The sequence below is a fragment of the Myotis daubentonii genome, chromosome 18 (genome assembly GCF_963259705.1).
Source record: "Myotis daubentonii chromosome 18, mMyoDau2.1, whole genome shotgun sequence".
In the NCBI taxonomy this organism is placed as follows: Eukaryota; Metazoa; Chordata; class Mammalia; order Chiroptera; family Vespertilionidae; genus Myotis; species Myotis daubentonii.
The window spans coordinates 13,396,762-13,414,755 of NC_081857.1; the positions used below are offsets into that span (position 1 = coordinate 13,396,762).

A 17,994-nucleotide genomic window follows, 5' to 3' on the forward strand; every position below is an offset into this window, starting at 1 on the left:
TAACTACCTGCCAGGAGATAGGGGGAATTAATATCTAAGCTATAACTTTGATGGAAAAGACTTCTTAACTCTTACACAGAGAACACTGGATCACTGGAGTCTCTCTTTGTGGGAGGGGAAAATCTGTTCAATTCTTGTTTCAATACTTTTCTTTGAGGCAAAGCCAGGAATCTGAGAGCAAGCGCTAAAGGTGGGACAGGGGTTCTGCCTGGTGTGCCTCTGGCATGTTTAAAGCTAACAATAGGAATGGATAAGTCTCCAGGGCAACCAGGACCACTTCCAATCATTCATGCCCTGGGGCTGCCTCAGGAGGTCCTCTGTCCTCTGGGGAACCCTGATGCTTGAGTCCAAGATTGGCCTACTCCGGCTTCCCTTTAGGGCTCCTCTCCTGGGATTGTCCTGGCTGCAACCTTGGTCCCAGCACAAGGTCTTCCTTGACCTGGGTTTCACCTCCTTGTATCAGGTGGCAGACCAGCTGGTTCCAGTCCTGAACCAGATCTTCTGACTCCTCCCAGAAACCAACCAACTTCTAAGCAGGAAATCTTGCCCCTCCCCAAAGAGTGGGAAACCGCAGAGGAAGAGAGAGATGAAACAGAAGGGAAGGCAGAGGAGGAGAGAAGGGAAGAAAAGCACAAGGAAAAAAGGAGATCCATAAAAAGAAGTAAAATTTGGTTGAAACCTCAAGGTAAGACTTTTTAAAATCCCATTATGTTTTATAGCATCACCATTGTGTCAGGGCCTAGTTCATAGTAAGTACTCAGAAAACCACTATTGAAATAATGGAATAAATTAGAGGGCTGGGCTGAAGAGAGATTTCAGTGTCAAATGCTGGTCAAAGGGGGAAAAAAAAAGAAGAAGAAATGCCCAATGAGTTATGAAATAAATGTGTAGGAGGGAAGATGTAAGACAGATGGAACCAGACGCCTGTCACTGCCACCGAGAGCATTCTGATCATCCTGGGACAGAAAGTTAAGATGGAATGAAAATGTTGCAAAAAATAGCTTTTTAAAATGTCTGCACATTCTTTGAAATCCTACAAAGATTGCAGGTCGTAAGCATTTTTTTAAAAAAAATTGGCTTTAACCCGATGACAGAGTACAAACATCAGGCGATCTCCTGGGAATTGCTAAAAGTGCTGGAAACTGCATCTTGCAGCCAATCATCAGCCAGTTGAACATTATTAATATGGAGGTCGGGAGCTTTGAGAAAGGCTCATTTTATTTCGAGAAGTCTTGTTCAATGGACCAAGGGAGGCCTACAGTTGCCAGTCAAAGTTCTTCACGTGCTCTTCACCTGTTCCTTAGTCCCAGTCCTGCCTGGCTGCTCAGGATGCTAGGATACTGACCTTCTGAGCTTTTAAAGAGCCTGTGCAGAGCGAATTCAAAAGCACTTCTTTCAGGCCCATTAGAGAAACGCTGACAGGAACAGGAAATGCCAGTCCCCACTCCCACCATTTACCCGAACCCTCACTTGCCATCAATAACAGTATCACCCAGAAGCTTGCGGTTTACTGATCCAGTCTTGGAGGGATTTAAACAGCGAGGCTCAGGCTTTGGAAAGCTCTGCAGACAGACGATGGCGATGTGTTTTCCCAACGGCTGGCTTTTAAGAGTCCCACTCCCCCAACTTTTCCAACAGAGCCTAAGAATCCAGAGGGACACGCTGAGGTGCGCTTTTTAGTGCCAGTATTTCTCGTTGGAGATTGGTGTGAGTAAATCAAAGTCAGAAGCTGGAAGGAGGGTGGAGAGACAGAAGGATCTCACTTCTGCTTGCTTGCCAAGATGTAAAAGGAATTGCCTTTCCCTCTGTAGCATGATATGAAAATAGAATCCAAAAATCCAAGGTTGCTCTTTATATTATTTCAGTACAGCTCAAAGCTTCCTGCATCCAGTTTCTGAGCTGGAACAAATCTTAACGCTAATCTAATTTAATTCCTCTCATTTGCCAGGTGGGGGAATTAAAGCCCAGGCAAGGGCAGGGCCTTGTCCAAGGTCACACGTATGTCAGTGGTGGAGGGGAGTCTGGGACTCAATGCTCCTGGTCCCACCCAAACTTTACAGGAAAGATGCCCCAGATGCCCGAGAACTCATAAATACTGCATCTGCTGATTAAATAAAATATTCTGTTAAAAGTTGCTCAATTAATCCTGGCCAGGCCAAAATGGAAAGAGAGAAAAGATTTGCCTAATAGTTAAGATTTTCCAGAATCTGTTTTGTAACTGTCAGGGGACTAGAGACCATGGAAGAAGGATTTAAGTCAGGTTTGTCCTAAGAGAACTAGAATATTTTACATTCCTATCATTAATCCCGGGTTACATATTTCATCTCTTTATATAATCGCATGACGTCTCCATTTTACAAATAATATTTTTTAATTTGCTCAGATTCACAGAGGAAATCACATATTCTGCATCTTTCCTTAGTAGGCCCAGGATCACAATCTTGACTAATGAGGATACTTATAGTTCAGTGGCCACGCCCCCATGTGCTCCAATTTCAGTCTACGTGAGGTTCCTCGGGCATGCCGTGCTATTTCTAGACCCCTTGCCTGAACACGGGGAGTTCCCTCTGCTTGGAATGCCCTTCCCCCAACTTCATCTCCATAACTTGTGCTTATCCTTCAAAACTTAACTCCAGGGCCACCTCCTCCCAGAAGCTCTTCCCCCTCTCTGGGCTGATTTGGATAGCCTGTTCTGTACTCCTCTAATAAATTCTCATCTGCAAAAGATGGTTAATGATATCCAACGTAAAAAACGGTAACAAGAATGAAATGAGGTCATCGTCATGAAAATGGCTAGCACAAGGCAATATGCGCACCCTTATTACTGTATAGAATGTTATTAATTATCGTGACTTTTAATTTACTTGCCTGCCTGCCTTATGATTAACTACAACTTCCTTGAAGGAAGATAGCAAATATTGCTCAGCTTTTATATTCCTGGCCCCTAGCATAGGTTAGATTATTTATTAGTGCTCAATAAATGTTTGGAAAGACTGGATGAATAAACAAATGAAATATTTTTCCTCCTTTCCTTCCATTAAAATGATTTAATGTCTCATTTCCACACTCTTGACTCTTGGGTAACCTAGGGGAGGAGATAGAAGATGTCACAAGTTTCCCCTCATTTCAAGCCCAACAGTCTCCTCGAAAGAGGTATCTACCTAGGGTTAAACCTGGGAGTTGAAAAGCCGTATTCATTTCCGCTTTCATATAAAATGCACTTATCACAGTAGGAGAATTGACATGCTATAAAACACAAGGTCAAAGAGAACTGGAATGGAAACAATAGCGGATAAGAGATGTCGACACTCTTTGGCAAGAGGGAAAGTAAATGGACGAGTGATACGTGACTTAGCAAACTGGAGGCCGCTGGAGGAAGCCCAAGTGCCCATGGCAGGAAGCCAACAAGAAGTCACAGAGCCCAGGAGAGTCTCAGGAACCAGGCCATCGGATCTCAGAACAGAGAGGGACAGAGGGGCCAACAATAGGAGACACTCCAGATCCCCTCTCCTGCCCTCCAACTGAAGAAGGAAAGTCAATATTTTGGAGAAACTGGCCGAAGAGGCAGCGGGCTCAGCAGAGCCTGGGTTTAGGCATGGAGCTAGAAGCAGGATTAGAGAAAGACTCCATCCTGAAAGATGAGATTCCCCAGCTCCTTGTTCTGGCTCAGCTCCCGGAACACCAACAGCCGGGTTTATATCCCTCTCCAGCCCACACTAGGCAGAAAAACGAAGGATTCCTCTGTGCAGAAGGTATTCAACCAAAGAGAAAACAACTAATGGCACTGGTATTTGGGGTCCCCCAATGAAAATGGCCAGTACCCTCTGGATTATCCTACAGTAGAGCCAACAGTTAGCCAGCCCTGCCTTTCCACAAAGCGCCCCCAACAGCCAAGGAATGGACTCCAAGGATCATCAATCATGGAATAAAAGCGTCTGACATTGAAGATAAAAACTCCATAATAACCGAGAGAGCAGAAGAAATCGTTCATTCACAACCACATCGAAATTACCCCCTGAGATAAGGAAAAACAGGGCCTCCATGAGTGAAGACCAGGAAACCAGTGTTTTTAAAAAGTAGTAGGGAACAAGAAAGAACTTTTTAAAATAAATTTTAAAAAGTGCAACTAGAAATATAAATTTAAATGAAGCATTGCAAGGTAAAATTGACAAAATCTCCTGGAAAGCAGGTCAAAAAGGAAAATAAATTTTAAAATAGGACAATAACAATAAGAAACTTACATGGATCGATCCAGGGACATCTTCTAATGATGAATTCCAAAAAGAGAGCACAGAGAAAACTGAGTAAAATACATTAACCAAAAAACGAATGTCTCCAAAATTTGCCACAATGAAAGATTTGCATTTCCCTATGGAAAGGCCCCAGTGTGTGCTCAACACAATAAATGAGAGAAAAAAAAAAACCTCTCCCCAAAGTACATCATTATAAATGATAGAACCCCGGCAATAAAAGGATCCCAAAAGTTCTCGAAAGAGGAAAACCAGTTCACAAACCAAGGATCAGGAATCCAGGCAGCAACTGGACTTTGCAGGGTCAACACTGGAAGCTGGAAACTGAAAGGCAATCCAGCAATGTCTTCCACTTCCATGAGAAAATAATCTTCAACCTAGAAATCCCTACCCAGCCAAACCATGAATCAAGGCGAGGGTGAAATAAGGACAAGCAGGCAGAGCTGTCACCCTGGGCTTTATGTGGCTGTGATCTGATGGATGGGTGCCCGTGTGAAAATGTTAAATGTAAAATAGCCCTCCTGCATCCTAGGTCTCAAAGAATTTCCTTACCACTTAGGAAAAGTTACCCGGGAGAGAAGTTGGTGTTCCCATGTGGATGGCAAAGGGATGTCCCAGCAACCAGCCTATCAAGCTTCTAGTGCAAATGGGCACAGCAGGACTGAGGGCTCCAAGAGGGATATCACCAAGGCGGGGGTGGGGGGGGGGTGGGGGGGGGGTGGGGGGGGGGATCAGATTATCCAATTAATTTAACCAATTTATTTTTCTAGCTCTTGTCAGAGGATTTGGAGAACTAAGCAAACAAACAAACAAAAGTGTGATTGTAAACTCTGGTAAAGAGGGAAGGTGGGAAGAATAAAAAGAAATGCAATCACAGTACATGACATTGCTGAGCTGTAAACAATTAGTCATAATAATATGAACACTGACTTGATTTAATTAAAATGATGAAAGAATAGTACTAGGAGTCTAGAAGAAAGGAAATGAGTCTCTACATGTGTTGTTAAAAAAGCAACATCCTAATATTTCTTAGTAGAAAATCAATAAATAATTTCTCAAATTGCATAATCAAAGAACAGTAGTAAAAAGCATATCGTTTTAAAATATGTAGTTAATTCTCAGAGGGAAAAAATAAGATTTAAAAAAGGGGTTGCCAATGTGGCTCAGCTGGTTGGGCATCATCCACGGCACCAGGAGGTTGCCAGTTCGATTCCAGGTCTAGGGCACATGCCTAGGTTTCAGGCTCGATCCCCGGTAGGGGGCATGCAGGAGGCAGCTAATTGATGTTGCGCTTTCACATCAATGTGTTTCTCTCTCTGTCTCTCTTTTTCTCTCTCTCCCCCTCTTTCTCCCTCGCCCTTCCCCTCTCTCTACGTCAATAAGCCATTCTTTAAAAAACAGAAAGTAAGGGCTCTGAAATGAGGGTAGGGCATGGAGATATGAGGAGTAAGGATTCCTGTTATTCATAAGCCTTTTGTGCCATGTAACTTTTTACATGCTCTTCATGCATTATATTGACATAGAAATTATTCCTAGAAATTGATATAGACATTTTTTTGAGAGAGAGAGAAAGTTCAATCATAATGGCGGACTCCCATGGATTACATTCAATCCATCCGTCAACATGTTGATGCCTGGAGCCCTTAAATTAAGTCTCAAACAAGCTACAATTAACGTACTTACCTAATTACCCAGAGCAGTTTATCAGACTGTCTGTCCACAGTTTGCTTCAGAATCGCCTGGGGAGCTTTTTAAAAATACAGATTCCCGGGTCCCACCGTTGATGGGTCTGGTTCAACAGGTCCTGGTGGGGTCTGGGAATCTGCCCTTAGTTCCCCCATGACTCAGTGGCACTGCAAGGCTTGGGAACCACTGGACTAGAGCAGAGATTGTCAGTGTGCCTACAGAGGGGGGAAGGAGGGGGCTCTGCGATTTGGGTGTGTAACTGTTGCTGTGTACATGTCAGTGTATTGTAAGCCTAGCTTTCCCCCTTCCTCTCTCTTTCATCCTCTTTTATCTGAATTTGACTCTGAAGTCCCTCTGGACTGCTGAACACATTGCCAGAAAGTTCCCCACCCTAGTGATTTTTTTAACCCCTGCAGTCTGAGCTTTCTCTCCCAACCCTGGGGCTCCCTCTGCTGGCAGAAACTCAACATCCTAAACCTAGACCATGCTCCTTTCGTCCCTAATTGGGTCATTTTTCTGGGCTGTTTCCCCGCCCTCAAAGGTCATGACCCCTCCCATCAGACAGAAAATGGAAAATTCAACCCTGGTGTGAATTGCATTTTAAGATCAGAAGGGAGCATGATGAGGCAGAAACAAGAGTGAGAGGTACATACTGCAGTCAACCTGGTCAGGAAAGCCTTGTGTTTTGGGTTTATTTTTCATTCATAGCACCTGACACGTAGTAGGCACTAAATAAATTTCAGCAGATGCAACCTCCACTCAGCCATATGCCCTTGTCCTCCTTTCCTACCCAGAGTCCTTTGAGAGGCTGTCTGTGGCCAGGCTCCTGAGCTCCACGGTGGGGAAGGTAAATGGGTGGTCTCGCCTCTGCTCTCAGTAGCCACGGTCAAGGATGTTCTGTCCACACCGGAGGCATAGCTTCCCCGTGTTCCCAAAGCTCTGTGCCACATCTAAGAATCTCAGATAAACCATAAGATACCCAGTTAAATCTGAATTTCATATAAATAATAAGAATGTGTTAGCATAAGTATATTACCTGCAATAGTTGAGATTACAGGTACCCTAAAAAGGTATTCATTGTTTACCTGCAAAGCAAATACAATTGGGTGTCCTGTACTTCCATCTGCTAAATCTGGCAGCCCATCTTCCCACTGGGAGTGGTTCCCTAGAATGCTGGTCCCTGGCACCCTAAGAAAGCCCCCCGACTGAGGCTGCTGTGCCACCTCGCTGTGCTCCCTGAAAGCCGGGCAGAGCAACCAGGGAGCAATGCTGAGAGGTGGTTTTTGCTGGAGTCAGTCCTCTCAGCCGTGTAGGACTCGCCCCCTGCTCCCTTGTGTACCAATGCTTCACCCAAGTCCTCAGGCAGTGGCTTCTGCAGTTACTGTGTGGGCTCTGCCCTCCTCTATGCTCCGATGCCAGTCCATAGGAGCGAGGCCAGATGAAAAAAAAAACCGAAAAACCCGCTAGGACATGTTCTGAGCTGCCTCCACTCCACCCGCACTGACGGGCTGGGATCCACGCTGGCTCCGGGCCTCATTAGGATGCTGGCTCTCCCCCAAGAGGCTCCTAGCTCTCCCAGCCACAGGTGGTCTGCCCCACCAGCAACCCCGCCACAGACCACAAATGACAGGAGGGGACAGGACAGCGCACACAGGGCACTCCTAGTTCATTGTTCCACACCGCAGCTCCCATCCATTCGGTGGAAACTATGATTAATCTGTCCATTAGGAGGAGGGTCATGCAGAGTTGCTGAATGATAACTTCTTCCCCTGGGGAGAGAGAGGAAAGGGAGGAGCGGTAGGAGAGGAGTCCTTGTTATTAGAAGAAACCATAGTCATGTCCATCGCTGGAAACAAATTTCAGTGGCCATGGCACAGATTTACAAATTCCTCCAAAATCAGCCCTAGGGAACTGGCCTGGGGTAGCGGGTGGAGAGAAGGGGAATTCTAATGTTATGCCAAGATCCTTTCCTGTCTCAACAGGTGCGTGCTATTCTCCCAGGGAAAGCAGCACCTCCCAACAGGAAGTGTTTGCCTACCATTTACTCTGGGTCTGTCTGCCCGCTATTCCCCTGGCAGGATTCATTTTTTCAAAAAGAGGCCACTTCTTAGCAAAGCTGCTGAACAGCCCTGAAAAGCACAGTAGCGGCTTGGGACTCAGAAATAACAGGAACTTCTCTCGGGATCCGCATGTCAGGCCATATGTGTGCAAATTTCCCTCTGGCTGTTCCTTCTCACATGTTTGCCTTCTCCTAGTAGTCCTCCCAGGCCTGGCCTATCCCCCAGAGTCCCTTTCCCTTCAACCCCTGTGCTTCTCTCACCTTGTTGCTTTTTCTAAACCCCCTTTAGTTGGCTGGGAATGAATGCCTGGCTGGCCTCCCACCTGCACCTCCAGCTGAGGGGAACCCGTTCTCTGTGGGTTTCTGAAAACTGCCAGGTTGTGTTCATGATATTTCACGGAAAGCCTGTCTGAAATGTAAATAGTCAATGCATTGCAAAGAAGGGGTGGCACGCAGAATGGTAGCTCTACTCTTAATTTTTTGAGGAGTCTCCATACTGTTTTCTTTAAATATATACTAGAGGCCCGATGCACAAAAGTGCAAATATAGGCCTTCCTTCCCCCGCTGCCAGCTCCGGCTTCCCTCTGGCACCCGGGACCTGCTTCATCCAGAAGGTCGTCCAGAAGGACATCCAGCCTAATTAGCATATTATGCTTTTATTATATATAATATATATAATTGATTTCAGAGAGGAAGAGCGAGGGAGAGAGATAGAAACATCAACGATGAGAGAGAATCATTGATAGGCTGCCTCCTACACAACCCACACTGGGGATTGAGCCCACAACCCGGGCATGTGCCCTGACCTGGAATTGAACCATGACCTCCTGGTTCATAGGTCTACACTCAACCACTGAACCAAGCTGGCCAGGCCATACTGGTTTCCATAGTGGCTGCACTAACTTAGTTTCCCACCAGCAGTGTCTGAGGTTCCCTTTCTTGCACACCCTCTCCAACACTTGTTATTTCTTATTTTTTTTTATAATGGCCATTCTAACAGGTGGGTCCCAGAAGGGAAAGTGGGGAGGGGAGGGAGCAGTGGGTAGTGGGGGTCAAATATATGCTACTGGAAGGAAATTAGACGTCAGGTAGTGAGCACACCGTAGAGTACACAGATGTCATATTATAATGTTGTACACCTGAATATTCTATAATGCTATTAACCAATGTTACCCATTTTGAAATTTAACTTTTCAAAATGGGAGGCAGCACAGAGGAGTGGCGTGCACAGCTAGCTTTGGTGCCTGTGGCAGTGAAAGCAACTTTACTTGCTTGGGGAAAATTTGACTCGAAAGAAATGCGAGGTGAAACGGTTGTTTCCTTTCATATTTTTTAAATTGGTGAGAAGCTCTAGAAGAGGACTAGGGAGTGGGGCTGATCGGGTGTGACCAGAACACAGAATCCCAGGGATTCCCCTGCTTTTTAACTCAGTCCAGGAAGCCAGGCATCTTCTTGTTGCTGCAGAAACACTAAAACAGCAAAGATGGAAACGATGTGGTCCCTGTCCTCCAGGAGTTTATAAACAAATGAAACAACCAGGCATGTAAATATGGACATAGAGTGATCTGTGTTTATTACATCATATGGCCAAAATGTGCTACCCCTGGGTCCCTGAGACCCCACTGGGGGTCTAAAAGATCAAAACTATTTTCATAATCATACTAAGAGATGATAGGACTTTTTTCCCACATATGCACATTTCTTTGTGATCCTCAATAGTTGTTAAGCTTGTAAAGGGATCCTGAGACTAAACATTTTAAGAACTGCTAAGAATATATACCATTATGCATTGTCCTCATTTCTCATTAATGCACTTTACTGACTAAAAATTATTTCATCTAATTCCATGAATGTTACTTTGTTAGGTGCTTTCTCTGTCCTTGTTTTCTGGCATGATAGCTATTCGGTCATCAAGTTATTCATCTGTGTGTGAGTTAACGTCTGTGTTTATTTGTCTTTTGAGGCAGCACAAGGTTGGACTTTATTTTTTAATTCAGCCAACAATCAACTATAGTCAATAGCATAGTTTTACATTCTATCGCCCTGCTGTTTATCCTACTCATTGTTATTTTTATATGTCTTTAGATTATCTTTTCAGTAGTGAATTTTATTTTTTTTTATTTTTTTGTCAGACAATAAACTTTCCTAGTCTGTCCATCTTTCCGTCCTTTCAGCATCATCATATTTTCAAGCAATTGTTTCTTCCTATAATTTTATTATTAATAGTACAGTATTATGAAAATAAACTTAAATTTCCTTTGCTGTAGAGATGAGCATGGAGTCTAGTCTGTAACATACCTTGGCAGCATAAAGTCAGTTATAAAATTATGCATATAACTCTTACAGTTCTGACAGTAGGTAATATAATTTTCTACTTGAATTTTCCTTTTTATTTTTTTCTATTTTGCCCTCCATGGACCTTGAGCTCTATCTAGCCCTTAACTATTCTCAAATTTTCATTGTTTTCTGGAAGTAAACTTTACAGCTGTGGGTCTCTGTTGACAAATTATTTCATCTCCTTTGGGTCTTCAATTCTTTTCCCTTACTCTGAAGTGAAAGTTCAGGGAGCGTTTCCAGATCCTGTACTTGGTGTCATAACTCGATTTGTCTTAATATTGTGAGAATCCCCCAACCCCTACCCTCAACCCATATTCCTTGTCCAAATCCCCATACCCATGCTTACTGTCACATGTAAATGGTTTTCTCAGTTCTATTGGTAACTCTGCAGAATTCCAAATTTGCTCTGTGGTGGGGTAATTTTTATGGTTTGGTTAGTTGGTTTTAAGTTGAAAAACTTAACAATAATATATCTTCAATTCATTCTTTAAGAATTGCTCCTTAATGAATTCTTACTATAGACATACCAGCGTGGTTATTTCTATAATTCTATGATAAATTCTAAATTACTAAGGGTTTCTCCTCTATGGTCCTTGTATTGTTCTAGATCAGTTTTTAGCTGGATGTGGGATTTTCAGGCCAGTGTTGCCTCGAAGGTGCTCGCTGCTTGTTCTCCTGCAGCAGGCCTTCTCTTGCAGCAACTTCTCCATGGTTCTCATTCCTCAATAGCATTTATAAGACCCAGTTTAATAGCTTTGTACCATTTTTGGTTTTGGGCACTCATTATTCCTTCTTTATTTGCTATTAAAGTCTTAAGTGTACATTCCGTTGTACTTTCCTGAGAGCTTTTTGTTGTTGTTAATCCTCACCCAAGGATATTTTTCCATTGGTGTTTTTGTTTTTCGGTGTGGTTTTTGTTTGTTTGTTTGTTTGGGGGTTTTGGTGTGTGTTTTTTTTAGAGAGAGAGAATGGAGGGAGAGAGAGAGAGAGAGAGAGAGAGAGAGAAACATTGATATGAGAGAGACACATGGATTGGTTGCCTCCCACACAGGGATCAAGCCTGCAACTGAGGTAGTGCCCTGGACCAGAATCAAGCCCAGGACCCTTCAAGTCCATGGGCCAATGCTCTATCCACTGAGCCAAATCGGCTAGAGCTTTCCTAAAATTCTTGCCTTCTGGGTTCTGGCTGGCTTGCATTCCCTTTTGATGTTGTAATACATGGTCACTGAACTTGTGTGAGGTTTATCGGGCTTGTTTATTTTCCAAGAACATATTTTGCACATATTTTCTTAAGAAGCTTATTTTTCTGTATTGGGCTATTATTTTTAATAGCTTCTGACTAGGAGGTGGGACTGAGAGTGAGATTTGACTTGAACTTGGCTCTCTTGGCTATTACTCACATTTCCCCGGAAGCTGCACACATATAAACATGCTCCGAAATGGGGGTTTGCCATGCACTTTTGTAAGGTCGTCGATTGATAGTGTAAATGGTGTTCAGAGGAAGATGCTGGGAATCCAGTCCTGTACAGTCATGAACTTGGCGATCGGTAAGTCTCTTCTTGCTCAATGCATTGGAATAAATATTGTTCATTGTGAAATCTACCATGCAGGCTGCCAAGATAAGTGCGATCTCACCCATAGCCAATCGCGCTGCTCTTACAGGGAAATTGGCTAGCACTGTCTGAGACTACTCCAGCCTCCCCGGCCCTGATGTCACAATTCAGAGGCTGCTGCCTGCCTGGAAGGCTGTAAAAAGTTGTGTAGATTCTCTCTGTGTGTCCTACAGGGCTCCTCGTGCCAGATCCCTGTCCGATGGCTTGTATGAAAAACTATATCCTACCCATTCTGGGGATCTTCTTGGCCTACTACTACTATTCCGCGGATGAGGAATTCAAACCAGGTAAGTACCAGTGTGTCTAATTTTGAAGAGATAGATAAAAAGAAAAAACGGGTAGCTGCAGTGCTGGAGGATCATGATGATTTCCTGACCTCCAAAGTTGTAGAACGACAAGGGACCCTGAGGTAGGAGAGGAATTCTGTGTCCTCCAGCCACAGGGGATGGGTCACAGGAGTGTGGGGAAGGGAAATCACATAGCCAAGAGCAAATGGTCTGTGTGGCACTTGGCCCCCTTAATGAAAAGCAATTTCAGATCCCCTACAAAAATAAGGGTAACTCCAAAATTCACAGCTCAGCCAGATATTTGAGCTCCGTGGAAAGACTGATAAGTTGGAGGCAAGAAAGTAGTCTGGAGTTGATGACTAACTAGAAGTGAGGGGAAATCCCTGGGCTCTCTGTTTTGATTAATTTTTGCATTTTTTTTTCAATTGAGCAAAACAGCTGAAACTTCTGTCCACGGAGGGTTGTTTTGTCTTGTTGTTGATTTTTAGGAGAAACAGTAGGTAGACTTGGTTCTGAGCAACCAAGACAAACCACCATTTCAGAGCATATTTATGAAAGACTTGAACTTTCCTCCACTGATGTATGCAAATAAGCTGATCTGGACACATAACCGTGAGGCATTGAGATAAGGCTGCCCATGTCCAGAGCAGGAGGAGGAATGCTGCTGCCAAGTTGGGTTTACTCTTCACTTCCTTTTGGGGTTTCCCAGAGATGCTCCAAGGAAAGAAAGTGATTGTCACAGGGGCCAGCAAGGGGATTGGAAAAGAGATGGCCTATCATCTGGCGAAGATGGGAGCCCACGTGATGGTGACAGCGAGGTCAGAAGAAGCTCTAAAGAAGGTGAGGGTGCCCTGGCTGGTTTGGCTCAATGGATAGAGCGTTGGCCTATGGACTGAGGGGTCCTGGGTTCGATTCCGGCCAAGGGCACATGTCTGGGTTGCGGGCTCGATCCCCGTGGGGGGTGTACAGGAGGCAGCCAATCAATGATTCTCTCTCATCATTGATGTTTCTCTCTCCCCTTCTCATTTCCTCTCTAAAATCAATAAAATATATTTTTTTAAAAAGAAGGTGAGGGTTCTGTGCCCACAAACACATACATGCTTACATGCCCAGATGTATTTTTATATATACTTACATATACATGCCAACACAAAGAGATTGGCACATCCATACACAGATGCATACACACACATGCGCAGGCACACACACATATATGCTCAAACACCCACAATAATATAAAAATACGCATTTCAGTGTTCATTCCCATACACATAGAGAGACACACAAAGTTCTTGGGTTATATAGACTCATAGACATGCCTCTGCACACGCAGTTATACACAGTCACAGATATGTAAATATGTACTCAGGTATCAAAATTCCAGGATCTACACATTAATTAATATTTTTGTACCCATGCAAACTTTCACACACATGCCCTCTTTGCCCTCTTATATGCTCAGACTCACAAACCCAAGGATATAAAACATTACAAACCTAGGGCTACCCACATGGAAACTAGGATCATTCAAAAACATCTATTCACAGAGACTCACATACACAAATCATGGACTTGAACCCAAGCACAGTGATGACTTAGCCATTTACACCCTACCTGAAATACTTCCAGAAAAAATATTTCATACCCAGGACAAAGATTATGTCGGGTTGCATTTAGCAACACACACACACACACACACACACGTTCACTAAATTCACATTCATGCACATAAACCCGCTAACATTTCTTATCAAACCAGTGCTGTGAACAACTTCTCATCTAAATCCCCATTACCTCAGAGACTGTCCCCAAAGGTCTGTAGCCAATACTGTAACCGTAGGAATTGTACCCCAGCCCGCCATTCTTTTGACATTGTGTCTGTAAAGCTGACTCTGACTAAGATGTAGCTTATAGATAAACAGCATGTTTGTATGAGAATCCTAGGAACTAACTTCAGAAGATACAGACTCCAGCCTTCAGTCATCCCGGTTCCAGGAGATTTGCTAACCTTCAACCATAGAACCAAGATGACAAGAAAAAAGCGAGATGACACCATCACTTGACCAGTTTTCAGATCCTTATCAGAATAGACTGTGCTGGAAGGCACATAGAGAACTCTTCAACCCTTTGCCCTTGATTTCTTTGTTATGCTTTGCCTCTCCCTCCTTATAAAACTCTCTGCTTGGCCCGCCAGATGGCTGGCTCAGTAGTTGAGCATTGACCTATGAACCAGGAGGTCATGGTTTGATTCCTGGTCAGGACATATGCCTGGGTTGTGGGCCCGATTTCTAGTGGAACGTGTGTAGAGGCAGCCGATCGATGATTCTCTCTCATCATTGATGTTTCTATCTCTCCCTCAGTCTTCCTCTCTGAAATCAATAAAGATATATTTTTTAAAAAACACCTCTGCCTGTACTGAGATGATGGGCTTTATGACAAGAGTCCCCCATCTCCTCAGGTGACCAGCACTTGAATAACATCTCTTTCCTTTTTCACCAGCATCATGTCTCATGAGTTTGGTTTTTGTGTTGGCAAGCTGTCAAACTTAGAATCTGGTTACAATACTGAAACCAAGGTCATGTGTCCCTGCAGATAGTATCCGACTGCTTGAAGTATGGAGCAGCCTCAGCACACTACATTGCTGGCACCATGGAGGACATGACCTTCGCAGAGCAATTTATTGCCAAAGCTGGAAAGATCTTGGGTGAGGCTGCTTCTCTTCTCTCCTCCTCTGGACTTCCTCTATCGTCTTTGCTCCTTGGGACTTGGCTCAGGGAGCGTAGGAAAGGGAGGGGGGGAGGGGGAAAGAAAAGATATCCACCCCAGATAGTTTCTCTCAACACAGTCATTTCTTGCAGGAGGACTAGACATGCTCATTCTCAATCACATCACCAGCGCTACCATGGAACCATTTGCTGGTGATATCCACTTAGTGCGCAGAAGCGTGGAGGTCAACTACATCAGTTATGTGGTCATGAGTATGGCTGCCCTACCCATGCTGAAGCAGAGCAACGGAAGCATTGTCGTTGTCTCCTCCATGGCTGGTGAGTGGGGCAGGGGCCGTTGTAGAAGGTCGGAGCAGGAGATGTGCCAGGGAGGATGTTGGGCGCTCTGTAGTAAACAATTTTTCTTTTACCAGTTCTCATGCACAGAAATAACACAATATAAACTGGAAGTTGAAATGCTCACAGTGATATTAAGCAAAAGCCAACTGTCAATTTTCCCATATGCGAGGGCAGGCAGATACGTAAATAAGAGACGTGGACATGCGTATTCAATGAGGAGCGCGCATGCTGAGTAAGAGAGATGCCATTGAGAACAACAGGGGCAATCCAAAATGAAGGATCATTCAAGGTAAATGGGCTACAAGTTTCCTGGAAGGGACGGAGAAAGACCAGCCGTTCAGAGTGCCTACCGGAAGCCCGATGGCTTATGATCTACAAATGCAAGTCCAGTGGGACATTGAGAAACTGCTAGAGTTACAGCCTATCATACTAAGAGAGAGGCCTGGTCACGATGAGTAAAAAGGACTTTGCTTCTTTCACTACAAGAGATGTAGGTAGGTAAGGTTAGTTGAAGCAAAGGTAGAACTGAAAAGTGAGATATTTTAACAACATATGGTTGCCTAATCAGTGGGTTAAGCTAAGGCAAAATGAAATAAACAGAAACAAACACACCATATTATTCACAGACCTGCCTGTAGTGGCGTATACTCCAAATCAGAACTTGCTACACTAAACGTCCAATCTACACAACCAACGGGGTAGGGAGAGAGTGAGTACAGAGGAAGAGAACTCTGTGTGGTCAAGAGAAGTCCCCGATGTCCTGGATGGAGGCAGCATCAGAAGTTGTCACCAGTAAAAAGCGTGGGGGATGCTTTGGTGCATTTCATCACAGGTCCCAGAGAAAAATTTTTGGTTGGTTGTTTTGATTTGTTGATTAGTCAGTTAGAAGGATATGGCTGGAAGGTGCGAACACCAGCATCAACGTCAGCCATCTCAATTTCATTCCTGGCAATGTGAAACCAACAGCCTTTGGAAGTTCTTAGGCACTGCACAAATGTTAGTTACTGCTGTGACTAAAAATGCCATCGGTGTTGTAAAGAGCTCTACTTCCTGGGCGGGAGAGGCCTGCATGGTGGTGGGATAGAAGGGCAATGTGTCTGCACTACCCACCAAACAGTGATTGATACGCATTCCTGCGCCTCCAGGGCGGCACAGACGCCCCACCCTCCCCAGTCACAGCCTCCCTCTGGGCTGAAAGGAAGGGAGAGCTTCCAGATGCATACTGAGTGGGAAGAGTGCTGGGCACATCCCCAGTTCACCCTAGGGCAGTGATGGCGAACCTTTTGAGCTCAGCGTGTCAGCATTTTGAAAAACCCTAACTTTGGTGCTGTGTCACATATAGAAATTTTTTGATCTTTGCAACCATAGTAAAACAAAGACTTATTATTTTGATATTTATTTTATATATTTAAATGCCATTTAACAAAGAAAAATCAACCCAAAAAATGAGTTCGCGTGTCACCTCTGACATGTTTCATAGGTTCGCCATCACTGTCCTAGGGCACTGGCCAAAACCCTCACATCAGTCCTGGTGTAGGTGGTTTTAAGGATTTCAGTTGATTAAGTAATACACTTACTGATGCAAAGACATGCATCATCTCTGACTGGAAATTTTAACTTTCTATAACATATACACAGTGTGACTGTTCCCGAAAGGAACAAGAATTACTGTAGAAGTCCAAGGGCGTGGTGAAATTTTGATAACCTCTGCTTCCACACCTTCTACACCTACTAAATATCACTTTGTAATTCTGTGAAATCTTGGGTGGAAATCTAGTTGGACTACTGTCCTTCAAGTCTATTGGTTCTATAGCCAAAAGAATTCAGCCTGTTTGCTTAAAGTATGTCTTTGAACTGCCAAAGTACTGACAACTTTGCTTTCTCTCCCTAACTGAAGAATGTCTCTGTTCTATGCTATATTCTTTTAAATAGTCAACATCAATGTTCATTCATCCTTCCTCCTTAAAATCTGAATTCCACAAACATGGGGTGCTAAGTCTCAAAATGAGGTCAGCCAAGGAGTATTGGACTGGGTTTTTAATCATTCCTTCCAGGGGCTAGATTAAGTTGTTTATGGAATTATAGTGATAAGCAATCATTTTTGTTCCCCAATGCATGTCTAGGCATTGCATAACATTGAAATCTTATCCCTGATAAACATGAATTCTAAAACAAAATATTAGTAAACCAGATCCAGCAGCATGTTAAAAAGATCATACTCCATGATCAAGTGGGCTTTATTCTAGGTATGCAAGGTTGATGTAATACCTGCAAATCAATAAGCATGATACATCACATAAACAAACTGAAAGATAAAAATCACATGATCAGATCAATAGATGCTGAAAAAGCATTTGATAAAATCCAGCACCCATCTATGATTAAAAAAACAAACAACAAAAAAAAACTCTCAACAAAATAAGAATAGAGGGAACATATCTCAGCATAATAAAAGCCATCTATGGCAAACCGACATCCAACATCATATTCATTGGGCAAAAACTACAAGCGTTTCCCTTAAGATCAGGACCAAGACAAGGATGTCTGCTTTCACCACTCTTATTTAACATAGTACTGGAAGTCCTAGCCACAGGAATCAGACAATAAGAAGAAATAAAAGGCATTCAAATTGGAAAGAAAGAGGTAAAATTGTCATTATTTGAAGAAACTGTATATAAAGTAACTTAAAGATTCGAC

At 43.7% G+C, this 17,994-nt stretch overlaps 1 protein-coding gene across 2 annotated transcripts in view; it reads left to right on the top strand.

Moving 5' to 3' along the window:
• The first annotated feature begins 537 nt into the window (after nucleotides 1-537).
• HSD11B1 (hydroxysteroid 11-beta dehydrogenase 1) overlaps nucleotides 538-17,994 on the top strand; it is a 28,333-nt gene continuing 10,876 nt past the window's right edge. Inside the window, exons 1-5 of one of the 2 annotated variants that reach the window (XM_059674706.1) lie at nucleotides 538-685; nucleotides 12,119-12,232; nucleotides 12,942-13,072; nucleotides 14,825-14,936; nucleotides 15,091-15,276. In XM_059674706.1, coding sequence (XP_059530689.1) covers nucleotides 12,145-12,232; nucleotides 12,942-13,072; nucleotides 14,825-14,936; nucleotides 15,091-15,276 — 517 coding nt within the window. In that variant the 5' untranslated portion in view covers nucleotides 538-685; nucleotides 12,119-12,144. Of the gene's footprint in view, nucleotides 686-12,024; nucleotides 12,233-12,941; nucleotides 13,073-14,824; nucleotides 14,937-15,090; nucleotides 15,277-17,994 lie in introns of those variants that run through there. The other variant, XM_059674707.1, reaches the window with a different exon arrangement.